This window comes from Aricia agestis, chromosome 12 (genome assembly GCF_905147365.1).
Source record: "Aricia agestis chromosome 12, ilAriAges1.1, whole genome shotgun sequence".
Taxonomy (NCBI): domain Eukaryota; kingdom Metazoa; phylum Arthropoda; class Insecta; order Lepidoptera; family Lycaenidae; genus Aricia; species Aricia agestis.
The window spans coordinates 2598458-2625527 of record NC_056417.1 but is presented as its reverse complement, the minus strand read 5'-3'; the positions used below and the strand labels follow the sequence as shown (position 1 = coordinate 2625527).

The 27070-nt window shown below is 37.8% G+C and overlaps 3 protein-coding genes across 4 annotated transcripts in view; 2 read left to right on the top strand and 1 right to left on the bottom strand.

Moving 5' to 3' along the window:
• Positions 1-10315, top strand: part of LOC121732800 (cryptochrome-1) — a 28576-nt gene extending 18261 nt beyond the window's left edge. For both annotated transcript variants that reach the window (XM_042122778.1, XM_042122779.1), the window contains exons 7-13: positions 2047-2142; positions 2326-2399; positions 2519-2645; positions 4684-4866; positions 7784-7951; positions 8511-8634; positions 10038-10315. In XM_042122778.1, coding sequence (XP_041978712.1) covers positions 2047-2142; positions 2326-2399; positions 2519-2645; positions 4684-4866; positions 7784-7951; positions 8511-8634; positions 10038-10148 — 883 coding nt within the window. In that variant the 3' untranslated portion in view covers positions 10149-10315. The remainder of the gene's footprint in view (positions 1-2046; positions 2143-2325; positions 2400-2518; positions 2646-4683; positions 4867-7783; positions 7952-8510; positions 8635-10037) is intronic.
• Positions 10316-15874: 5559 nt separating this feature from the next.
• On the bottom strand, positions 15875-17539 carry LOC121732334 (cytosolic Fe-S cluster assembly factor NUBP2 homolog). Its single transcript, XM_042122189.1, has 4 exons — positions 17369-17539; positions 17020-17290; positions 16685-16856; positions 15875-16211 (listed from the first exon to the last, which is right to left on the bottom strand). Exons 1-4 carry the CDS (start codon positions 17477-17479, stop codon positions 15983-15985), a joined length of 783 nt encoding a protein of 260 aa, XP_041978123.1. The 5' UTR covers positions 17480-17539; the 3' UTR covers positions 15875-15982.
• A 1190-nt stretch (positions 17540-18729) lies between these two features.
• LOC121732357 (protein tweety-like) overlaps positions 18730-27070 on the top strand; it is a 76890-nt gene continuing 68549 nt past the window's right edge. The window contains exon 1 of the mRNA XM_042122212.1: positions 18730-19005. The gene's annotated coding sequence lies outside the window, so the exon portion shown is untranslated. The remainder of the gene's footprint in view (positions 19006-27070) is intronic.

Genomic DNA, 27070 nt, shown 5'->3' with positions numbered 1-27070 from the left:
CTTTAAGGACAGATTTTATAAAGAAAAAGAAGAAAGAACTATTTTCACAGCAAAATATTTTTGTAAAACGACACGAAGAACTCGAAGCCATGGTCAAAACGTCGTATGAAATTTCTTTACTCTTGGCTAAAAAGAAAAAGCCGTTTTCTGATGGGGAAATTATCAAAGGGAGTTTATCAATTTTTGCGCAGAACTGCAATGATCAAAAGGTTAAAGTCATGGCAGAAAATATTTCACTGTCGCGCAACACAGATATTTTTCACTTGCATTGGACGAAAGCTGCGATTCAACTGGTATGGCGCAGTTAGCTGTATTTGTACGCTGTATTGATGACATTTCAATATATTTCAATATATATTGGACCTCTGTCAGCTTGAAAATACGACCACAGGAAAGGATATATTCTTGAAACTAAAAGATTGCGTTGAGGGTAAGAGCCTAAACTGGGATAAATGCAATTCAGTTTGCACTGATGGAGCACCTGCGATGATGGGGAAAACCAATGGCGCTGTAGCTTTGCTGCAAAATCACATTGGTCGACAATTGTTTTCTTATCATTGTATTATCCATCAAGAAGCATTGTGCGCTAAAGACATGACGTTCAAGGATGTGATTGACCCAGTAGTACGCTGCAATAATTTTATACGTGCCAGAGCACTTAACCGCCGACAATTCAGAACGTTGTTTGAAGAAGAAGTAAAAGAACACGGCGAATTACATCTTTATTGCGCTGTTCGCTGGTTATCAAAAGGCGAAATGTTGTAACATTTTTATGATTTGAGGGAACATGTTCTGGAATTTCTGGGAGAAAAACAAGCGTTGCCAGCAGAGAGAGCTCTGCTTGAAAACTCAGAATGGCTCTGCGATCTTGCATTTTTAGTTGACATATTCAAGTACCTGAATGTCCTGAACCTTAAATTGCAAGGAAAACATTGTTCGCTTCCAACAATGTTCAACTTGATTAATGGTTTCAAAGGGAAGCTGGACTTGTTTGCAGCAAACTTGGAGAGAAAAAAAATCGACCATTTTCCAACACTTACAAGTGAAGGATTAAAGATCCCTGCCCTTGACATCCCAAAGTACCTATCAAAAATAAAGTGTTTAAAAGAGTCTTTTGAAAACAGATTCCAGGATTTTGAATTGGACAAAAGAAATATTCAGCTGTTTATAAATCCATTTACCATCAAGTCTACTGAACTGCTTGAATATCCAGCAAATATTCAGCTCGAAGTGACAGATCTTCAAAACCACACTGCCCTGAAACAATTTTTCTACGAAAATGTATCTTCAGAGCAGCTAACAGAAAGTTTTGCAAGTTTTTGGAAATGCGTTTCCAGTGAAAATTTTCCAACAATTCGCGACCTTGCTATGCAAATTTTAAGCAGGTTTGGTTCCACCTATGTGTGTGAAAAAACATTTTCCAATCTGTCGTATATTAAAAATAAATATCGCTCATCTCTCACTGCAAAACACATTTCTGATTTGATTGTACTATCAACATCAGACTTAAATCCAAATATCGATAAATTAATATCCCAAAAACCTCTTCACAGCTCACATTAAAAATAGAAATAATGTTGTTATTATGTTGGTACTTACTCTATTTTACAAATAAAGTATTAAATTAAAGCTTATTTTGTCTCTTTTTATATAATTTGTTTCTATAATATTATAATATTATGGTATTTGGCCCGGCGCTGCCACAGCCTATGAAAATTTGCCCACCTGGAAAATTTATTGGCCAGCCTTGCTCTATAACATATCTCTTACTTCTAAAATCTGTGGTGATAATACTTTATGGTGTGTATGAGTCCCGTCAAAGTAGCAGTGCTGAAAGAGCAAAATTTTTTTTCACTTTTGTATGGGGAAACTCGAGACATTAGGGCGCTCGCCCATACAAATCCCCAAAAAAATTTCTCTTTCATCGCTGCAGCTACTTTCACAGTGAACTCTCTACAAGAAACACAAACACATCCTAAAGTATTATCACTTAAACCGCTTGCATACAAGCATGTGTGTTGTAACATAATGTATTATTTATTCCAGAGGTTCCTACTTGCCGACCCACGGCAACCCCGATCTGCTCGGCCCGCCGGTGTCTCTCAGCCCGGCGCTGCGCTTCGGATGTCTGTCTGTGCGCAGGTATAATCTTCTTACTAATAAAAAAATCCACATGTTTATAAAGAGGTCGAAAACATACACAATATTACAACGTCTGTACGTGAGGAAACCTTTGCCAGTGGTTAGTCATAAAAACAGGCAAATAGCTTGTTACCGTGTGTCAAATTTTAAACTATTTAGATAATATTTTCTTGTCTTTTTCAGATTCTACTGGGCCCTACAAGATTTATACCATCAAGTCCATCAAGGACGACTCTCCGCTACGCATTTCATCACAGGTGTCATTTTAACTTTGTAACAATTTCTTATAAAAATTGAAATGAATGAAAATTGTGTATTATGTATTTTTTTAACTTTTTTTTTTCTAATGAAAATCTACAAACAATATTGTTTCAAGGTCAACTGATTTGGCGCGAATACTTCTACACGATGGCCATCAACAACCCTCAGTATGGGCAGATGGCCGGCAATCCTATCTGCCTTGACATACCGTGGAAACAGCCGCAGGGTGACGAGTTGCAGCGGTGAGTAACACACATACGTACTCGTACGTACGTAAGCAAACTTGCGTATACATTTACGCACTCAAGCACGTACATATCTACACAAAAAGGCGAAAACTATAGTTTGTGCGTTTTATGATGATATGCGTGACACATTATAATTGACAATAGTAGGGAAGTTACCGAACAAAAATTAATCGATAATTTTAAAAATATCGAATCACTTCGTAAAGGAATTGCAATCGAAATTATCGATTTCGTACTGACGTTTCAGAATGGCGCCGGCGATTTAAAATGGCCGTCCTTTTTATCGATTTGATTTCGATTCAACAGTGTCAATCTCTAATTCTCTATTGGCATAGGTAAGTTCCGTTTCATGCATCTGACATTTTTCAAATGTTTTCGTAACAATAATTTTATACTCCTATTTCACAGTTAATTATATTATCTATACTAATATTATAAATGCGAAAGTATCTCTGTCTGTCTGTCTGTCTGTCTTGCTTTCACGCCAAAACTACTGAACCGATTGCAATGAAATTTTGTATACAGTTATTCTAGAGTCTGAGAAAGGACATAGGCTACATTTTGATGTGGGAAAATATCTTATTTCCATGAAAATATCGATGAAAATGAATTCGCATTGCGCGTGGCCAGCGCTCATCCCGGGGGTCCTGGGTTCGAGTCCCGCAGGCGGAACAAAAAGTTTTCAATGTTCCTGGGTCTTGGATGTGTATTAAAATAAAATTTCAAAAATCTTAAACATATTTTATGGACTAGCTGTTGCCCGCGACTTCGTCCGCGTGGACTTTAGTTTATAGCGCGCGGTGTCAACAAAATTTGTGTCAAATTTAAAAACTTTTTAAAACCCTGGTAAGTGGTACCCCTCTTAGGGCCGCGCTACACCGGAATGGCAGCGCTGAAAGTGCTCGCCTCGCCGCTGCCATTCCGGTGTAGCGCGGCCCTTAATTAATCAAAATACCCAAAAACAGCTGTGCAGTGTGCACATAATCTATACTAATATTATAAATGCGAAAGTATCTCTGTCTGTCTGTCTGTCTGTCTGTCTGTCAGTCTCGCTTTCACGCCAAACGCCAAAACTACCGAACCGATTGTAATGAAATTTTGTATACAGATAGTCTAAAGCCTGAGAAAGGACATAGGCTACTTTTTTACTGGAAAAAAGGGTTGTAAGGGGGTGAAAATGCGTAAATTTTTTCAAATTAAGTTAGTTCCAACAATTCATAATAGATGGCGCCGTGCGTCTTCTACATCGCGCTGACGCTTGCTCAAAAGTCTTCCTATAAGACGTGGTATCATCTTACATTTAAGTTTCGATTTTTTTCGGTTGTTATATCTATTCTACGGTATTAAATAACTCAGTACTTTATCTGTGCAGTGACGTAACCTTAAATCTATCAATGATAAATAGTTTATGGGTAAAGTTGTGTAATTGGAGGGCTAAATAAGCTTTAAAATTTGGCATAAAATATAAAGTTTAATATAAAAAAATTAAATACTTATTGTGTGCACACTGCACAGCTCTATTGATTTAAGGGGTACCAGGGTTTTTTTATAAAAGCTTTTGACACCAATTTTGTTGACATCGCGCGCTATAAACTGAAGTCCACGCGGACGAAGTCGCGGGCAACAGCTAGTTTTATATAAATAAGTTAGCATTTAGCAACTTTTCACTTTTATTCATTTACAATTATAATAGGAAACATTTGTTTTTGTAGATGGAATATAAATATTACATTTTGATTTTTTTGTTTTCTTGTAAAAAAACCCGTAGCAAGGAATATGAAAACTGTCACCCATATCATCTTAAAACGCACAAACTATAGTACGCGCACACGCATAAGTGGGCGTGCATGCACGCACATTAGCAATCACTTATTATTGCCTGGCTTCTGACGAGTTTGACAGGAGTTTATCTATTCAAAAGCTTTGTTCATTGGTTAATATTTTTAAAATGTAACTTGATTCTTTATTGGCTTTTGTAGAATTTTTAAGTCTTGAAAAACCTTTGAATGACGATTACGGCTTGCGTTTCCAGTTGGAAGGAGGGCAGGACGGGGTTCCCGTTCATCGACGCGGCGATGCGTCAGCTGCGCCTGGAGGGCTGGCTGCACCACGTGCTCCGCAACACGGTGGCGTCGTTCCTCACGCGCGGCACGCTGTGGCTGTCCTGGGAGCACGGCCTGCAGCACTTCCTCAAGTACCTGCTGGACGCCGACCTGTGAGTCCAGCATAAATGTAAAAGGAATATTTACAGATTTTAGGGACAAAATGACAGATCATGTCAATCTGTCTCTTTGGTCTTTCGTAGAAAGGACGCTTTCTATGTTGTCGTATATTGTAGAGCTATATTAAAAAAAGCAAAAGAATCACTCTCTCTCTTTCTCTAAATCACAATCTGTGTCAATGCCAGCTTCCCTACTCCCGACAGAAACAGAATCGGATCGAGAATCGAATCAGCTCGATCTCAAAGCTGTTGCTACTTCCGACATAATATTATATACGAGCTTTTTCCCGCGGCTTCGCTCGCGTTAAAAGGTATTATTACATACAAACTTTCATCCCCTATTTTAACCCCTTAGGCCCACTTGCGCCAAAACTTTGAGTTAAATAAATAATCCGGGGCTTACTAACTCAGTGTTACCGTTTTTAATTTTTAACTCAAACTACATATTGCACCAGAAGAATTTATCCCAGAGTCAACCCGGGCTTATGTCATGTTCATTCATTATTTTTACACCCAGCCAAATATGATAGAGCGAATGCTGAATAATTTAAGTGTACTGCTCTCTCTCGCTCCACAGTACTTTAAATAAGGCTATCTCCTTATGTCAGATTTGAAATGACACGTGGTTCTATGTCGCATTGTGCGTGCGTGTTGTGATATTTTGTGCAAATAAATTAAGCGGAAAATGATAAAAATTGGAAAGAAACACTTGTGTCCAATGTTTATCTAGTCTACCAATTTATAAAGGAGTTCACTAAAGACGCACTAATCCAATGATATTATTATTATTGAACTTTGGTAGGGACTTACTTTTTATGCTCATTTGTATATTGCTACGAAGAGCCGCAAGGTGGAATCTTCTCGGCTTGGCAAGGACGAAGGCAGGAGGTGCGATGAGGAGGGCTTCATACTGGTGGAGAGGAGGAAGAAGCCCGCCGCCCGCAACCATCGCGGCACCGCACCATACATATGGTACATACCTGAGCTGCGTCTGCGGAGCGAGGTCCCTGCGACGCCCCTGTACATATCCCGCCTGCACTGGTCCATGGAGGTCCAGGACGTCGTGGACTACATCCAGAAGAAGACGACACTGCGCCCGAGGGTCGAGCGTCTGCGGTCTCGCCACAAGGTTAACTTTAGCTCCTTTGTGGTGAGAGTACCGACGAATCTTCTGTCGACTTTCGAGGCGCCGGAGTTCTGGCCGATGGATGTAGTCTATCGGAGGTTCCGGGGGAGACTCCGGAACGAAGCGAGTCACGTCGCTGGCAAAATGTGACAGTGTTAGTTTTTAAGTATATATAAAATATGTATGTTAGTTTTAAGGTATTTATTATATAATTATATGTATGTTAGATTTAAGGTATTTGTTATATGGGCCTCTGATGCCTGAATTAAATGATTTGATTTGATTTGATTGCAATTATTTTCAATTTTATTTAATTTTTTTATAAAACAGTTTCTTCTCGATCGGTCCGTTCTACAAACCTTCTGTAATACGAGTCCGAACTAATGTATACGATAATTTCTTCATCATCATCAGATAACAACCACTGATCATTTATAATGGTTAAACACAAAATAAAACCGGTACCTATAATGAACACAACAAACTACAAAAGTCATAGCCGAAAAATCTCAGTTTTGATATTACTAACCCAAAGTTAGTTGATTTAACCCTCCGACATCGGTGGGTTAAAAATTAAAAAAAACCGGCCAAGTGCGAGTCGGACTCGCGCACCGAGGGTTCCGTACAAAGATCTAAGTATTTGATATGAATTTCAACTTGATAGCTCTACGCGTTCATGAGGAAAAAAGTAATAAGTTTATATTTATTAAAAAATATATGTTTTGTAATGTAACTAAAAATTTAAGGTTTTCGGAATTTTTCCTTTATGTGTGCTATAAAACGTTGCTTCATGCCAAATTTCAAGATTCTAGGTCGACTGGAAGTACCCTTTAGGTTTTGATTCCCTTGCGAGTACTTGCGAGTTTCAAAATATGCAGCTTAAATTGCTGTTTCTTTTGATTGCTTTGACATAGAAGTTTGATTTTGTTACAGCTTAAAGGTATTATAGACCTGAGTATTTGGTATGAATTTCAATTTAATACCTTTACGCGTTTATGAGGAAATGGGTAGTAAGTTTAAAATTATTAAAAAAATATATATTATGTGATGTAACTAAAAATTTATGGTTTTCGTAATTTTTCCTTTATCTATGCTATAAGACGTTGCTTCGTACCAAATTTCAAGATTCTGAGTTCACGGGAAGCACCCTGTAGGTTTTGATTCCCTTGCAAGTGTCGAAAATTTGCGGCATAAACGGCTGTATCTTTTGATTGCGTTGGCTTAGAAGTTTGATTTTTTCACAGCTTCAAGGGACAGTAGACCTGAGTAATTGATATAAATTTCAGCTTCATACCTCCACGCGTTCCTGAGAAAAAGGGTCTTGACAGACGGACGGACGGACAGACGGACAACAAAGTGATCCTATAAGGGTTCCGTTTTTTCCTTTTGAGGTACGGAACCCTAAAAATTAACACGAGGTTAACTCCTAACTCTTGGTGGTGCAAGACATGATGTGAATTTAAATTCGAAGTATAATTTAACTCAGAGTTAAGCGTGTCCTACGTCATAATACATGTCAGTCAGTCACCTTTGAGTTTTATATATATGGACTAGCGCACGATCGTGCTGCGGCTCAATTTAGAACTAATTCCATCTCAATGGCATTTCCCACTTCTGACAACTATACTAGCGCACGATCGTGCTGCGACTCAATTTGGAACTAATCAGACTCGTAAATGAAAATCAGTCCGAGGGTAAGACTGCAGGTCTGTAAGCGCCGCGCCGGCAACTGGATGTGTCTATCACTATCTCTCTGTCTTTGACCCTCAGTCTGTCTCTCTCCAGGTCGGTGTGCGCGGGCAACTGGATGTGGGTGTCGTCGTCGGCGTTCGAGGCGCTGCTGGACAGCGGCGAGTGCGCGTGCCCCGTGCGGCTCGGCCAGCGGCTGGAACCGAGCGGGCGGTACGTGCGCCGCTATGTGCCTGAACTTACGGGCATACCTGATGAATACATGTGAGTGACTGAATTAAAAAAAATGAAACGTCTAATAATGACTTATAAACTTTTTAAATGTGTATAAGCTCAGAGTAAGAACAAAAAACTTTTCCACCGCCTATTCCCTACGTTTGTATATGGCAAAGTACAACGCCGGTGTCAGTGGCAAATATCGAAAAAAAAAACAAAAATTAAAAGGTCAAAATTATGACATAATTTTTTTAAATGTGTATAAGCGCAAAGCAAAAACATAAAGCGTAGAGATAGCACCATGATCTCCACATTATAAATTGTTATTAAAAAATTTAGTAGTATAGTAAGTGCTTTAATTACATACATTCATACATACAAGTCGGGTAAAAGTGTCAAATAAAGACTATGAACACCCAGTTGTCGGTCCAATGACTATTACAAGCTAAATTGTCTTGTCTGTACGGGCCCAATTCTAGCGACTATTCCAAGCTAACTTGTCTGTCTGTGCGGGCCCAATTCTAGTGACTATTCCAAGCTAACTTGTCTGTCTGTGCGGGCCTAATTCTAGTGACTATTCCAAGCTAACTTATCTGTCTGTGCGTAGCTACGAGCCGTGGAAGGCGCCGCTGGACGTGCAGACGCGCGCCGGCTGCATCATCGGCAAGGACTACCCCGCGCCCGTCGTCGACCACGTCGCCTGCGCGCACCAGAACAGGAACGCCATGGAGGTCACAACTTCTTTTATATAATCGCCGTCGTCGTCGAACGTCAACTTCATATTAACGAACGCTTATGGCAATTCCATACATTCTGCGGGGCTAAAATGGTCGCTTTGGAGAATCATAATACGACTAATTTGTTTTTTAATCGCAAAATGGTCAGTGGTTGTAATTCATATGTCTAGTATGATAGTCTGTCAAGAAAGTGAAGAAATTATAAAGTGGCAACATCGTAGTGTCATCCCTTTCAAATCAATCTAAGAAAAAAAGGGATGACGATGAATTTGATATTCGTCAGTTTGACAATTCATGTTCTGAATTGATTTGAGAGGAATTGCAAAATGTGACCATTTTAGGTCCGCTGATCGGCGACTCTATAAAAAAATGTGCTTAGCCAAAATGTACTCGCCAGTTTCTATAGCAAAAGTTTTACGTCAAAAGTGGATTTGGCGCCGCTGACATTTTACAAACGCCAATTCTATGGAACGTGGAGTGTGGCGTCGTGTCGTGTCGCTTTAGTGCGGTCTCTCTTTTAGCGATAAGTGTCATGACTCATGGCGCATCCAATCTATCAAAATTAGAGTTTGCAATTATTTGTCTAAGCACACAGTAAAGGCGAGACCGCACCAGGCGATTCTACGAGCGATACGACACTTCACCTTTCATAATATAACTAGTTTTGTGACGCGTAGTGCCGTTGCCGCGTATTGCGGCTTGGCTCATACGATTTTATACAAAGAATATTTGGCTGTGACGTGTCGCGTCGCTTTGCTGCAGCGTAATGACGCCCAGTGCGGTCACACCCTAAGAGCAGTCAAGATAGTAGTAACTTAACCAGTAAGGGTCAATTCAGACCGCAACGCGACGCGTAGGTGCATTTCTTGTATGGATTTGACAGATTTGCAAGCCGTCTCACGCAATTTAAATCTGTCAAATTCATACAAATTTAGAAATACATCTAAAATTTAAATGCGTCGCGTTGCGGTCTGAAATCTGAATTGACCCTAAGAGCTTATGGTACAAGTAGGAACCGAGTGACACGCTACAACTGCAGACGATGTGTCGTCGCGACACTACTGGTTTGACGACCTCTGTCAGTGGTGGGCTGTTGGTAGCTCAAGCCGGAGGTCGCGGGGTCGAATCCCGCCGAAGGAACAAAAAGTTTTCAAAGTTCCTGGGTCATGGATGTGTATTAAATATGTGTATCATAGAATAAAAATCTTAAATATATGTATAGTATAAAAGTATAAAATATATTTCTGTTGTCTGGTATCCGTAGCACAAGTCCTTCAGGTACTTAGCACGAGGCCAGACTGACGTGGTGTGAAGCGTCCATAGACATTATCATCACCTGCTCGTTTACTGTTTGACTTTTAAAACATTATCAACAATATTATTGTTTTAAATTTCAGGAGCTACGTCGTATCTTGGAGAAGGCGCCGCACTGCTGCCCCTCTTCCGAAGAAGAGATCCGCCAGTTTATGTGGCTCGACCAATCCGACATATCCTCTGTGGTCTCCTAAATGACACCTTATGAAAACCACATTAGGTGCATTTTTGTCTGCGTATCATTTGTGTTGCTTTAATTGATGTAATAGTTGCATTTCAATCTATCTATCTTTTGGTGTTCTAAATTCGACACTAAGTTGACTGTTAGGTACTATCATAGAAATTGATTCATAAGTAAATAGCGGTCCGTATAGGGTAAATGACTAGTACATTGGACAGAGCATAAAAACACAATATTTTTTAAGGTCGCTTTAAAAACTGCATGTTTTTAAAGTAATAGAACGCCTGATTTTTTTTAAGAAAAACAGGTAGTTTTTAAAGCAACATTAATAAATATAGAGTTTTTGTGCTCTGTCCAATGACTAGTCATGTTCACCCTATATTTTCATTTTTTATTAATCAGTAGGTCTCTTTATTTCCGTCGCCCCATGTTCGAAATCTGCCTCCCGTCTAGGACACTGCCGCCCCTAGGCCACGGCCTACACGGCCTATTTATAAATCCATGGCTGAGACCGACATTGTGCGGTCGGGTTATATCAAGAATTCGATTAACATTGATTGGACATAGCCCGACTAAATAACGTAGGTCATCTGCTTATGATAAGCTCCATTTTCGTCTGTGTTTTAAGAGCGGGCTGTAAAATTTTGCTGTCTTTTCTAATAAGTATTACGATCCCGGAAGACGATTGACTTAAATGAAATTGAGATTTATATAATCATTGTATATTTATCTGATATTTGCCTAACGAAAAACACGATTCACTTATTTTGACTCGATAGTTATATTTTTCGAAATTATGAATCTTTCTGGGCTTTTTAACAAATATCTGTTACACTTATTGAGTTACTATCATTAAATAAAGTGCACTACTACAATCACACACTTTATAAAATAATGGCTAAAGGAAATATTAGTATTGTATTTAATTTTTAAATAATCATCAAAAACATTTTGGGACTTTCTATCTTTACTTTCGTGCTATAATTCGGGAATCGTTGTTACGCGATATTGTTCACTATTAGCTGCAGCGCAAAGCACAATGCCCGGGGGTACGGTTCTGGAATGTATTAATGGTGTGTAGGCGGGGACAGCGTGCTTTGATATTTCTGACAGCCCGCTCTTAATGAATATGTTTAGTATCTTATACTTTAAAAAAAGGTGCATTTATTTATTAGGTGTCTGCTTTTAGATGTCTTGAGCCATCTTATACATAATATAAATGATGCCATGAAATATGCCAGTTACGTTTTAATGCTAAGTTTAATAATTTTATAGGAAATATTGTTACATTATATTCTTAGTTAAAATTTTATTTCGATTTTTACATAGGCTCAAGAGTTATAATATGGATCAATTATAACTGTATAGTATACATTTCACCAGGTAAATAAAATACCTCAAACTAGATCTGATTTTAATACCTTATACCAGTGCCAAAATAGGGACCAAAGTTCAAAGAGAAACATTCTATAAATACTTTTAATAAAAAATATACATATACAATCTAGTAAATAATGAAAGCGTTTTGCATGATGCTGCATGATCTAACAGGGAATATGCATAAAAAATAATAAACAAAACAATGATACTAGGCTTGAGTATAAAAATGTAAAACTTCTATGCAGTTTATGTGCCATGGCGTCATGTCACAGTATACATCGCATTCATAATAATATTATGTTTTAGGGCCAACGCTAAAACACGGGCGGATGTGGGCGCGGGCGCACGCGTCGGAAGGCCGCCGCAGGCGAGCGGGCACTCGTCGCGTGCGCCCATCTCATTTAGCGCTGCTAGTATAATTTTTATGTCGAGCGTGTACAGTTGTGTCAAGTAGATTACCATTGATTATATTTTACTAATTTATTATTTGGCAAAAAGACGTCAACGGAAACAACGTCGATTGCGAAAAGCGTGCGCACGCGCCGTGTGCCCGCCCGTCCATCGAGTGTGTGACAGTCCGTCGCTCGCGTCCGCGCGCACGCGCCTGCGCTGCCCATACTATTTTTCATTATATACACGCGAGCGTGCGCCCGCGTGAGTTGCGTTGGCCCTTATGGTTATTATTATTGTTAAAGTTATTCAAAATCTATGTCATTACACAATTCATAAAATGAAATTGATATTTGAGTTTGTAAAAAAATCATGTTAGTACCACAGATTTTAGAATTGTTGGGTATTTTATAGAGACATGGTAGGGATTGCCTAATTGTTGCATCAGCTACCGTACTAGCAGGGCTTTGTAACATTTTCCATAATATTATGTTTGTGTTCTATGCATATTCCCTCTTTTCCCTAGCTTAAACTATTTACTATTATCAAATAGATAGTTTTATTATTACAATAAAACTGGAATTTAATGATCTCAATACTTTATTAATACAAAAATAAATAGAAAATGTCTTCTTTAATACGCCTTTTCATCTGATAAGGTTAAAAATGAATTTATTTTTTATGCGGCTTCTAGCTGCTTTTAGATGTAATTTAACTTTTAAACTGTGAACCGTAATCAGGGTTATTTTATATGCAATATATATGCATTGATGTAATAAGGGTCATAAATAAATATATTCGTGGTTAAATTTGTTTTATTATACTTGGAATGATAACATTTTTTTAACAAAACTTGGTGGTTAGTGTTGTGTTATTCAGTAAAACCATATTGCTTTTGGTACTTCATTTTTAAAGGAAATCTTTGGAGATAATAATTCCCTCAGGTGGTGAGGTGGCCATAATAGTGTTATAGTAAATCTCTTATTCACTTATACCCAGAGACTTCTTTTTACCCGACTGCCAGGAGGGTTATTAATTACTATGCAGTATCGTCGAGTTTCTGATATTTCTATACATATATTTTTTTATCAATTCAATTTTAGGAGGTTCTGGGTGAACACATCCCAGAGGCATGGCCCTATGCCACCCCCCGCGTCGCAGGTTGCGGATAGCGAAACGGTCTCCAGATATGGGGACTAGCTGCCTTGTGCAGCCGCGGACAATCCAGCGGTCCATATAGAGGGGTGTTGGGGTTACTCATGGCGGGGTAACATGGGGGGGTCTACAAAGCGACACCAAACCCAATGATATGTGGGCGACAGTGGCGAGCAGGAGCCGCCACTCTAATATAAGCTCTGACCCGGGGAGACCAACCTCGTGAGCCTTGGCTGGCAGTTGGTCTAGGAGAAGGTACTCCGAATATAAACCAATGTGCTGCCTTGTGAATAGGTGTTGAACCACCAAAGGCTAGGATGTATACCCGATACGTATACCGAAATAAACATGATAGCAGGATTTAAAAACAAACTACCCCAGGAAGGTACCGGCCAAGAGGAGGCCGGAGAATCCTTTCCTGAGAAGAGCCCACAGGGAAACTCAGGCAGTCCCATCGTATCTGGGGGGGACAAAATTTTGCTTACACGCGAGGAGAAACGAACGCAGCAGGAAGAAGAATGCTCAGGAGACATAACAGGACAGGAAGGGAAAAACCCAAACAAGAAGATGATGCAGCAAGTCTTTCACCCCAGCCTGTTTAAAACAAGGCCAAGAAGCAACTCTCTTGGAAACAAAGAGTCCACACCACAAGAAAAGCATGCCCAAGATACAAACACTTGGCAACAAGATCGAGTACCCCAAAACAAGAGAAAAAGAGTTAACACATAATCTCCACCAGCAGAAAACGCGAACAAAAAGACAAACATATCAGCCAAAATGACTCCCACATACACAATACCAACTCAAAATCAGTTTGAAATACTAAGCGACGAGAAAAATGACACTCATAATAACAAAGAAACAGAAAAGCCACCAAAACCAGAGCCAATATTTGTCACTGGGGTCGTTGACATCACTTACCTTAAAAGCCTACTACTTAAAATAACCTCGGCAGAAAACTTTACCATGACTACTTTAAAATCAGGACACATTGTCAAAATAATGCCAGCGACCATAGAATATGTATAAACATATAAGAGAAAAGTTCATCACTGATAATGTTACCCACTATACCTATATGCTTAAGAGCGAAAGACCCTACAGAGTCGTACTAAGAGGCCTTCATAGTTCTGAAGACGCTTCTGAAATAAAAGAAGGACTAAAGGCTCAAGGGCACGTAGTTCGACAACTTGTAAACGTGCGCCACCGGGTCTCTAAAGATCCTTTACCATTATTCTTTGTTGACCTAGAACCAAAGCCGAACAACAAATATATATTCAAAGTTAAGTACCTAAACAACATGAAGGTATCCTTCGAACCACCCCACAAGAAAAAGGAAATCCTGCAATGTAAAAGATTTGGGCACTCAAAAAATCAATGTTTTCGGCCATATAGATGTATCAAATGTGGAAATGACCATCCAACTAGTACATGTACTAAGACAAGAGAAACGCAAGCTACTTGTGCAAACTGCCAAGAGAGCCATCCTGCTAGCTACAGAGGATGCATGAAGTACAAGCAGTATAAATAACATATTTTAAAATTACATCTAAAACAAACCCATAATGATGCGACCCGTAATATTAAAAAAGAACTAGACTCTGAGAAAGTGAAACGAATCGAATCGAAAACATACTACAGAACGAGCAAAACATATGCAAAAATAGCAAGAAACAAGGAGGAGCACCCAATATATCCAAGCCAACCGATTCAAATGCAACAACTTAGTGACATTCTCGAACAAATGTTGGATAAAATTCAAACCATGATGATGAACATGGTAGACAACATGATGGACCGCTTTATCCAGCTTTTAAGTAGCCAAATGAAGAAATAAATTCACACCTTAGCTTAATAACATGGAACGCCAATGGACTAGTCGGACGTCGACTAGAGCTTGAAATGTTTCTCCACATGAAGAATATAGATGTGGCACTGATATCGGAAACCCGCTTTACAAATAAAAGCTACTTCAGCATTAAGGGATACACTATGTATGCCACAAACCACCCATCAGGAAACGCTCATGGGGGAACTGCAGTTCTAATAAAATCTAACATAAAACACCACCCGCTTGAAAACTTTTCGACCGATAAAAACCAGGCTACTCTCGTTCAAGTGAGTGATAAAACCTCAGAAATAACACTGGGCGCAGTCTATAGACTAAACATCACATATCTAAGGAAGACTATAAAAATTTATTCTCTTCTTTTGGACATCGGTTCATAATTGGAGGAGACTGGAACGCAAAACACCTCTTCTGGGGTTCCAGACTAACAACAACCAGAGGGAGACAGCTTTACCAAACAGTGAGATACCTAAATCTCGACTGTCTCTCAACCTGTGAGCCTACATACTGGCCGACAGACCCACACAAAATACCCGATCTTCTAGATTTTTTCATATCGAGAAACATTGCTATTAACAACACAAGCATCCAATCAGGCAGTGTAATCTTCACACGGCTCAAAAGGAACAGTGTACCAAATCTGTCTACAAGATACTTCTGTAGAGAATAGATGAGATTGTGCTCACTGGATGCACATCTTTGCTGAAGACAATACTCCAGATGACAATCGCACATCGCACTAGACTATTGTTTGAATAAACAGATATCTAGGTTGCAGGATACATAAAAAAAATATATTAAAAAATAAATACAGGATATATATATATATATATATATATATATATATATATATATATATATATATATATATATATAGACTGGTTAATTTAGGTAGGTATATAAACATTACTTTGCCCAATGATCAGAATGCACAATAGATCAATTGCTATGCGGCATCTGGGTTTGTTGGGTTAATATACAAAAGGAACTTTTTTTACAAAAAATCTTACTTCTAAATATAGATTTTTATATACATAGCCAAATTTTACAAAATATATACAAAATTTGTTATCTCAAGAACCATTCTGTGATTGCAAAAGATCTACAAGTTGATTGAACATTTTACTTGTAGTTGAGTCTGGTAGTTCTGTCACCGCAGCCAGGCCGTGCCCAGCCAATTTCCCCACCCTTGGATCAATTGGTATACTGCCAAGATATGGAAGCTTGGACAACTCTGCTAATGCTTTGCCGCCACCACTTGAGAATATATTTGTGCACTCACTGCAGTTAGGACATTCATATCTAAAACAGCAAATAATCATGAAAATAATGAAAACAGTGACATACTGCACTGTATCATAAAACATTTATAATCTTTAAAGCGGAAGAATTTGTTTGTTTGTTTGAATGCGCTAATCTCAGGAACTACTGGTCCGATTTGAAAAATTCTTTCAGTGTTAGATAGCCCATTTATCGAGGAAGGCTATAGGCTATATTTTATCACGCTAAGACTAATAGGAACGAAGAAATAGAAGAAGATGTGGAAAAAATGGGGCAAATCATTTGAAATTGCTTATTATCTTAATAACTACTGGAGCAATTTTTATGTTATTTGGCACACATGAAGAATAGACCATGTGAAGGGACATAGGCTATTTTTTGCGGAAAAATGTACAGTTTCCGTGAAATTCCTAAATAACGCAGGCGAAGCCACACGGAACATCTAGTAATCAAATAAAGTAATGTTTTGCATAGTTAAAAAATGCATAACATACCCGCTCATATTTTCTATAATGCCCATGATTGGTATGCCAGTTTTTCTGCAGAATGTTATTTCCTTTCTCACATCCTCTATAGCCACTTCCTGCGGAGTTGTCACCAGGATGGCAGAGCACTGGGGGACTCCACGGAGGTTCTCCATCACAGTTATGTGCTCATCTGATGTACCTGTATAAAAAATTGTGAAAGTTACAATAAATTAAACTTATGTTATTGAATTTATAATATTTTGTGTTATCAAGATCATCTTTATTATTAAAAAGATATGAAGATATGATGATATGATATAAGCATTCAATTATGATATGCAAGTTACAACTGTAATAATTACCAGGTGGTGTATCTATAACAAGAAAATCTAAGTCCTGCCAAGACACATCTTCTAGAAATTGTTTTATCATCGAAGTCTTTTTAGGTCCTCGCCACACTACAGCATCGTTACGTGAGTCTAGTAGGAATCCTATCGACATCACGCCCAATCTCTGCTCTTTGTCCATGTAAACTGGGACCCATCCATCAGGTCCTTGGTGAACATTTTGGTTTTCTAAATTCAACAGATATGGAACACTAGGCCCGCATAGGTCAATGTCAAGGAGACCGACCTGAAAATGAAATAAGCATTAGTTATCTTATCGTCGATACACTAAATAATTGAAAAAAAATTTTTAAACAAATATAACCTTAAAGTTTTTCTCCTTCAGTGTTAATGCCAATTGAGTACTAACTGTAGATTTGCCGACACCACCTTTACCGGAAAGAACGATTATAACGCATTTAACATTATCCAACATTTTTACACCAAAAAATTATTTCCAAATTCCAAACAATAAAAACAAATCGCAAAGTGCAAAAGAAACTTTGATGACAGGTGTCAACTGTCAATTACTTGTCACATGTCAAATGTCATTTCAAGCCACAGATTACAAGTATATATAGATTTCAAGCACAGGTTAAGGTAAACACTAACATTTGCAATTGCCCCTCTTCAAGATGGGCCAGCGCTGGGCGATCGAATGGATGGCGCATGCGATGGCTATGCAATGGTTGCAACGCCTCTACATGATGGCCGTTTTCAGTTGTGATCTAAACGTCGTTCAAGATGGACGTGTAAGCATTAGACATTGCGGCAATGCAAAACGTACATTTTTAATAATTTATGACTTCACCAGATGACCCGGTGAACTTCGTATCACCTCCCTTCTAATATGAACCTTCTCTTGAATTCTACGAATAATTATTTCGAGACTAAAATTAAAATAATGGTTTATGGTAGTGATGATGATGACAATGATGAATGTAATAATAGCATAATATGCTTTCCATTCTTAAAACAACGCTGAAACTCCCAAAATTGTATCTTTAAAGAGTCAGGAGTTATGTACATAAATATAATGTAAAAGCTATAATAATTATTGTAAAGTTTCATTCAAATCCGTTCAGTAGTTTTAAGTTAAAGAGTAACAAAAGTAACATACATCCATACAAACTTTCGGCTTTATCATATTAATATAGTTTCATTCATTATGGGACCACGTACTCGTCATTTTGAATGAAATTCGTAAATTGTAATACGAATTACGACGTCCTCACTCGACCGCGGTCAGGCACCGACTGTCGTATCACTAACGTGTAGAGGTGTACCGCCATCGCTGGGCCATCATCCTTTGATGTGCGACCGAAAAACCGACACCGCCGCCATTCCACGGCCAGCACTGGCGCCATCGACCATCCTACGCCACTACGTCCTCCACACGCTGGGCCATCGTGATGGCCCACTACGCTGGCCCATCGTGAAGAGCCGCAATTAGACGGTCATATTTAATCAAAAAACTGTTTGAGTTATGTTTCTTTTAGTACAAATAATTAACTAAAATAATAATAATTACCAATTTCATTATTTGATTTTATTTAAGACTAAAATAGGCAAAGCAGTATCAAGATATTTAGATCGACCGTCTATAATGACTCTTATAAAATGTTCTAAAGCGCCTGCGCTAAACGACTCCAGCGCCATTCTGTCCTTGTGGAGTTTAAAATTTTTCAGTTTCGTAAAGAATTTTCGTGTTGTGCTCGTGTTGTGTGTTAGTGCTTTTTAGAAGAGATGCTTTATTTTTCTATTAAAATAATCGACTATTGGACGTTCTGTGAATCAATAAGTTCGTGAAATTGTTAATTGCGTAATTTTTATATAATTTCATAGTGAACTTTTGTGCTAGTGAGTTTTATTTGCGTAGAATTTGGTTCAGTTGTTCGTGAAGGCAAAAATCCCTCCGGCTAAAGATTTTTAACACTGCGGTATCATTACACAGATTTGGAGGTAACATTTTATGTTTTTACACTTGTAGAGATACGTATAATTGATTTTTTAAATATTACAATAGGTAATAATAAAATATAAACGTCGTAGTGTCGTGCAGCCTGTAGGTACTCTTGGCTGAGCCCTCTGAGCTATAAAGATAATTAAAACTTAGGGCTGACAGAGTTGAGGAGTTCCGAGAATTATTGGTGAATAATTTGTGGCATTAATCACTTTTTTATATACTTACTGCACATAATAGTAGTGAACTATGGACTTAAAAGTATACTATTTGCCTTGTGTAAAAGTATTTCTTTAGAATACTACCCGTTTTTCCAGTTTGTTTAATATGAGGTAAGTTAATCTAATAAGATTCCGTTTAGAATTAAAAACATTCCATAGTTTAGATATAGTTCATGTCCAAGTTATACTTAGTATAGTACGTCAATTATTATAAAAATATGTATTAATCTTCAAACAATAAACCACACTGGACAAACTGATGAGCCGTAGCTGTACTAAAACATTTGTCTGCCTGTTATGTTATAAGGCTATATTATTATTATTATTAACACCAACCATCTGTTTTGGCAAGCATTTTGTCAATTTGTTGCTTAATCCATCCATTGTGGGTATCACAGACACAATAGATTTTCAGTTGTTATGCTGGCAGCCGGCTGCCGCTTGGGGCTTGATAGGTTAACTTATATGGATCGGAAAAGATAAAAAGATTTTAACGGGACATCTTAACGGTAAACTCATCTTAGGCACTAGTTACCCAAGATGATAAAATTAAAATAATTATGAAATAAAAAATTAACATAGCAATTTAGTTACAAGTGCTTGAAAGTCTACTATAAAAACCATTTTACCAATACTTATTCAAGTATAAAATGTCTTTTTTTATGCAATTTGATTCCTGATGAATGAAAGTATGGTCGACTGTGTTATTTTTTTATTGATTGTTTAGGATGAGACATTCACATGTGGCAAGCACATTTTGTGTGGACATGTGATTATTGTCATTATTCTCAAACATGACTAATTTCATCTTTTTTTATGTCTCCAGGCCCAAGTGGTAAAACATGACCCTTATGATATCTTATATATATTATGTATTTACTTTGATATAATATATATACATCTGTCACTGGACTGTATCCATAACTTTATCATACAATAATAAATACTTATATTTTGATGATAAATGCAATTTTATATGTTTACTGTTGTTACAAAAAATAGGTACAAAAAGAAAGTAAATCTCTAAAATCTAGACTTCTACAGTATCAATATTCAATGCATGTCCTGCTTTATTGCCTTCTCTTTCATACAAAAAGTATTTTTAATTATACTAAAGTATGCTATGTACGCCATAAATATAATATTCTTGTTGATCAAGCTCAACTACTACAATAACATTCATAATATTTCATTCTTTTATTTTATTTCATATTATAATAAAATAAAAGAATGAACTCTTTTATTTCCTAATTTTGAAAATTTTTTTTTCAGAACTGTCCCACTTCTAGACCTACCAGCGGCTCGCGAACTAATCCAGCGAGAAGAGCCGGCGTAAGAAACTCGCCTAATACATTAAATATTAATCAGAAAAAGTTGATTTCTTGCTGCAATATTGGGCAAAGATATAGATAAGTGAGCCACCCTCAACATTACTCTGACCATAAATCTCTAGACGCGGGGGGTCGACTATTATTGGACAGGGCACATCCAGCTGTGAGTTTATTTGTTGTTCCGATCCGGTCAAGGGTTTACTGCTAATTATTTTAACCTTTATTTAGCGATAAGTGTTAAGTCCAAATGGCGACACGAGACACAAAAGCAAAGCTTATAAAGTTGACGCCCGAAATTCTGTTGCGCTAAAATTCGTTTGTCGCGCGGGGGCCATACATTTTTCCGGCATAAAAACTAAAAAGTATCTTAACATACATTTTTCCGGCATAAAAACTAAAAAGTATTCTAACATACATTTTTCCGGCATAAAAACTAAAAAGTATCCTAACATACATTTTTCCGGCATAAAAACTAAAAAGTATCCTAACATACATTTTTCCGGCATAAAAACTAAAAAGTATCCTAACATACATTTTTCCGGCCTCTATATCCTAATACCTATGTTTTTTTCCCGGGTCTCAAAGTATAGTAGTATACTCATACCAAATTTCAGCAAAATCAGTAATTCAAGGATTTGGGCGTGAAGATCTAACTTTTCAACTAATCTAACGAAATTATTAAATGTCTCTAAAGTCTCAATACGGTGATAAGTCGATATTGATGATTATGGTTTTAGGTGGATCCTAATTTTTTGCGTTTATTTATCTGTGTCTTAAAGTAATAATAATAGGCTAGATGACTATTTTTTTTTCTTATTGGTAATTGAAAGACCCTTAAAAAATAGAAACATCGCTGAAAGAATGACTCTGATAGCTTTAAAATTCACCAAGATATGACAATTCAAACATCTCATAAAATAGACCTGCCCGAAACGCTCCATACAAAGTGCTACGAAAGACTGACGTCACTCTTTCGTAGTTTGTACGCATCGGGTGACAACTTTGTTCGATAGGTATATTAAATATTGCGTTTATGAAAGTGGTTTCATAACAAAAGTTGCTTTTAATTGCATAAGTTATCGAATTGTATACAAATATTAAGAAATTTAATTGAAAAAAAAAATCGACTTGATTATCTAACTTTGAAGGCGCATAACAAAAAAAAATAAAAATGCTATCGAGCTGTAATTTTGGGAACACTTATTTTTCACCGTGATTTCTTTATTTTATTAACAAAATTCGCTAATCTTTGACCTTGTCATCATCCCTATTGTATCTGGGACCATGAGCCATATAAAAAACGACCCTCATCGTCTGGCGACTGGCCAGACATCTAGTTTGATTAAAACTCTCAATGGGACTCGAAAGTTGATTACATCTCGATTCGAGAATATCTTGGAATATCTGCCATAAACACAGGTGTTTCATACAACTTACAAGCCCTGGAAATCTCTAGACTCTAGAGCGTAGGAAACCTTAGAGCGCTCACTCGAGAGTTAGACACGACAGTCTTTAGACAGATTTTTGATATATTATGCAATACACTCACTTATCTCCTACTCCTTCCTTTCTTCTAGATAATAAAACTGCACCGCAACTCGCAAGACAGATTTTGTCCCTGTAAGCTCCAGTAAGATCATATCAAACGGTTTTCGTGGTTACCACTGTTGATCCTGGTGACACAATAGCTGCAGTGGTGAGCCTATTACGCGAAAAAAATGCACACACGCTAACAAATATTTTGTACCATCTTAAGGGCCCGATTACACTTACCGAGTAGAGTGGCGAGAGAGTTCTCTCGGCATATCCATAATAAACATAACGCCTCCGTGGTCCAGTGGTTAAGAGAGTGGCTCTTGACTCGGAGGTCGTGGGTTGGAAACATGTTATTTTCAAGTTTGGTTAGGACAATGCAGGCTGATCACCTGACTGTCTGACAAGTAAGATGATCCATGCGTCGGATGGGCATGTAAAAAGTCGGTACCGCGCCTGATCTCTCGCCAGTCGTGTCGGTCGTCCGTCCCACTGGGTTATGAGAGTAAAGGAATAGAGAGTGCTCTTGTATACTGCGCACACACTTGGGCACTTTAAAATTACTTCTGCGTACCTGGCCTGGTTTCAATGAAACCCGCCACCGTCACCGAAACCGGTGTGGGGGTTATAATAAACATACCGAATGCTTGGCCGAGCACTGCCTCGACTCTCGCCACTCTCCTCTGTAGGTGTAATCAAGGCATAAGACTGTCTGTCTCAAGTGAGCGAGAGCCCTTAAAGTAAAAACCTCAGTAATTAGGTGAAGGTGACAGCTAATGAGCTCACGCGCTGAGCCGAATTCCCTGGCGACGTTATACACGTGAAAAATAAAATTAAATTAAGAAATTTAAAAAAACCCCCGCCAAACAACTTTAAAAAGTAATGAAATAATATATTTTACTGACTTTAAGTTTAAATAATTCCTAAGTGTAAATCGGGATATTGTTTTCGCGGAATATTGCTAAAAATAATAACAAACTAAATTTAAACTATGGATTTCCGCAAAGTAACGCCTGATTCCATTAACTATCCATAATTGTTGTCACGGTGTGTCGGGGGACCGCTAATGTAGATGAACAGGATCATATTATATCCCAATGAATACCATCTAGGAATGTCCTTTTGGATGAGGCCGTCACGCGTCAATATGAGTCCAAACATGAAACCTCCACTTTGGGTTCATATGGAGCTCGGCTCCTATAGAATCCAGGTGATGCTGCAGCAGCAGCATGCAAAAATTTATTGGTTATCTACGTCTTACTAGTTGTCGCAATTCAAATGAGCCCAAACACGAAACCGTTACTCTAAGTTGGTGAGGAGTCGGGTATCCTATTGGCTATTGATTACCAGGTGATGCTGCAGCACCAGGTCAACTTTCCATTAATGTGTAAATATATTCATAAATGTCACGAACTAGAATGCAATAAAGCCCACCAAACGACTGCAAGTTGCTAATCGGCCCTTCACAAACCAGATGAACCGCGATTTTTCAGCACGGAGCAGGCTGATGATAATGTACTATAGCTAAGAACACTCTCAATGAAGTCACCTTTCAAACAAAAAAAACTAGATCAAAATCGGTCCACCCGTTTGGATGCTACGATGCCGCAGACAGACAGACAGACAGACAGACAGACAGACAGACAGACAGACAGAGAGACCGACAGACAGACACATCAAACTTATAACACCCCTCTTTTTTGTCGGGGGTTAAAAATACATTTTATTGTTTGTAGATCTATAAGCGTCGACGTTATTAATAGAAATTTTTCCTTTAATTCTGGCTGTAACTCCAAAAATATTAATTAGTTTTGGCCTAACGACAGCAGCTATTAAAATATATTTAATCTAGATTCTATTTCCTATAGCCAGGTCATCGAATATGTATAAATACGACCTAACCTATCGCTACTTCTCTTTTGCATGCCTTCATAGCTAAATTTATTTTTTGTCAAGTTACAAGACAACTAGCGATAGTTTAATGCCCGAAATTATTCGTATTCGGTGACCGAACCATACATTTTATTTATGTTGTTTATTTTACTTTCTTTACCTGTCTTTAATGTGTGAGATGTAAAGTAACGACTTACCGCACGATACATTAAAAGTTTTATCATGTTCTGCCCACATCCGCCCATATATTATACACTCCAAATACATTCAGCTAAATTTATTGTATCACTAAATTAACTACTAGAACAAATAGTTTAAAATGGAGTTATCACAATATATTTGGGTGGTTTCCAAATTAAGGATGTAAAGTTATAAAATTATCGATAGTGGTTAAATTATGGGAACTACATTGCGGACAACTAAGATTCGCCAAAATTTGTTTATCATGTCGGGAACCTTATCTATTTTCTAACCCGGAACTAAAAGTATCTTTACACCAAAATTCGTTAATTTCGGTTTACAGGACCCGATCTAGCCATTTAGCCGCTCCAGGAAAAGATCATTTTCGCCGCCCTTTACATATACAGGAAACATTTGTTGGGGGGAAATGGGAGGAATATTTAAGTAAAATACTCAAATATTTCCACTAGCAAACTTAACGTAGGTTAGCTGGTAAAATTCTCAAACTTAAGTGGTGGATGGCTAGGTTGGAAGATTGCCGCTCTGGGCAAATGCCCGGCTCGCCCCCCCTTAGATCGGGCCCTGTCGGTTTAGCGATTAGAGCGTGAAAAGTACTGAAAAGTTACGGACATTCTATCGTATTCTTCTAGTATGGATGGAAGGGTAAATTTTAATGCACATAGGTTAATAACATCGGCCAAGTGCGAGTCGGACTCGCGCACGAAGGGTTCCGTAATCCGTACTGGTATAGAGCGAAAGTAGACCAAAAATTGTGTTTTTTGTATGGGAGCCCCCCTTAAATATTTACTTTATTTTAATTTTATTATTATTAAAGTACTAACATAATTAAGGATTTTGTGAAAATGTCAAGTGCCTAGCTGTTACCATTATTGATTACGAGTTAAAAATGCCAAAAAAATCACGTTTCTTGTATGGGATTAAATATTAACTTTATTTTATTTTTAGTATTTGATGTTATAACGGCAACAGATATACATAATCTGTGAAAATTTCAGAAGTCTAGCTATAGCCGTTCTTGAGTTACAGCCTGGAGACAGACGGACAGACAACGAAGTGTTAGTAATTATTATTATTATTATTATTAATTTATCAAATAGGGTCTCGTTTTTACGCTTTTGGTACGGAACCCTAAAAAAGCAATTCTCACAAGCAGTTAAAGAAATTCCACAGTCGTCTCAAATGTTTTTGCTTGGAACGTAGCTTGAAACGAAAGATTTTTCAACCAATTTCAGACCATTCCAGAATTCCGTCGAGTGTCATTCCACAGTTCACACTGCAGTCGATTGAGACGCGAGGGGCGTTGATTGGTTTTCACCCCCACACGGTCCGAACGGCGGACGAAATTATTTATTTACGCCAGTCGTTGCGATTTACATATTATGTGAAGGTCGAATTATATTAAGCATTAAGCAATAAACATCTTTTAGGTGATTACTGTTTTTGGTCTTTTTATATTTCCGTATCAAGAATTCCAAGGTTTCTCAAGCAGTGATTTAAAAAGCATTCATCTAAAAAGATGTTGACAAGTAATTAGTTAGAAATGTTGAAGGCAGCTGTTACAAATTAAGGTGATTAAAATAAAGACGGTAAAACACCATTAGGGCCGCGACACACCGGAATGGCAGCGGCGAGGCGAACACTTTCAGTGTCATATGATTTTATAAACTTTATCTTAATTATTGTAAGTACCTGGATGACCGAGATTTGCTCGGTATAGCAAACACTCATTGACTTCGTGTTACTTAATAACGCCATCTGCTGGTCGTTAAAACAATTAGTTGCTCACAAAATAGTATTATTATTCGCCAATAAGAAGGAAGAGTCATATTTTTCAGTTTATCGATTATCGATTAAACACGAATAAAAATACATTTTCTGAAAATTATTCCTAGCTAGATCGATTTATCGGCCCCGAAACTCCCTATATATACTCAATTTCATGAAAATCGTTGGAGCCGATTCAGAGATTCTAATTATATATATATATATATATATATATATATATATATATATATATATATATATATATATATATATTATATATATATATATATATATATATATATATATATATATATATATATATATATATATATATATATATATATATATATATATATATATATATATATATATAGATATATACAAGAATTGCTCGTATATATATAATTATATATAATAATACATAGTATCGCTTGACAAATTGCGGCCACGAGCGGCCAGGAGCGGCCACGAGCGGCCACGGGCGGCCGTAGACTTCTCAAGCGATACTAATGTATTACAATAATGAAGCTAAAGTTTAAAATCATATGACACTGAAAGTGCTCACCTCGCCGCTCCCATTCCACTGTAGCGCGGCCCTTAGGGAAACAAACGAGGTATGCCCGTTGCGGTACAGATTTCCTCGAATATGGAAGATCCCCCTTCCATTTTAAAGGAAATTTCAACCGCAACCGGTAGGATATAGAATCATTAAAAGTTGTGGAAATATTACGGAAGTATCGTGGCATAAATAAATGAAATTTGATGAAAGATTTTGAATTTTTGTGTAAAGACACTGTTTAGTATCGAAAAATAACGTTTTGAGAAAGTTTTTCCCACCGAAATAAAATGTGTCCTTTTCGCGAGAATATGGATTAGACCATTTACTATCAGAGAAGTTGATTCCTAGGCAGATTGCGGACCTAAAAGTAATTTGGTCGCGTTAAGTCAAACCCATTCGACAGATCACAGCTATCATTGAATTGACATAAGCCGACCACATGACGTAGGTCCGTCAACTGCCTGGGGTGCTCAGGGTACGGTATGGGGATGCCGTCGCCCATTGCACTGAGTCCCCGAGAGGGTCGCGATGTGCAGTGTGCCCCCGCGACAAAACGCAGTGG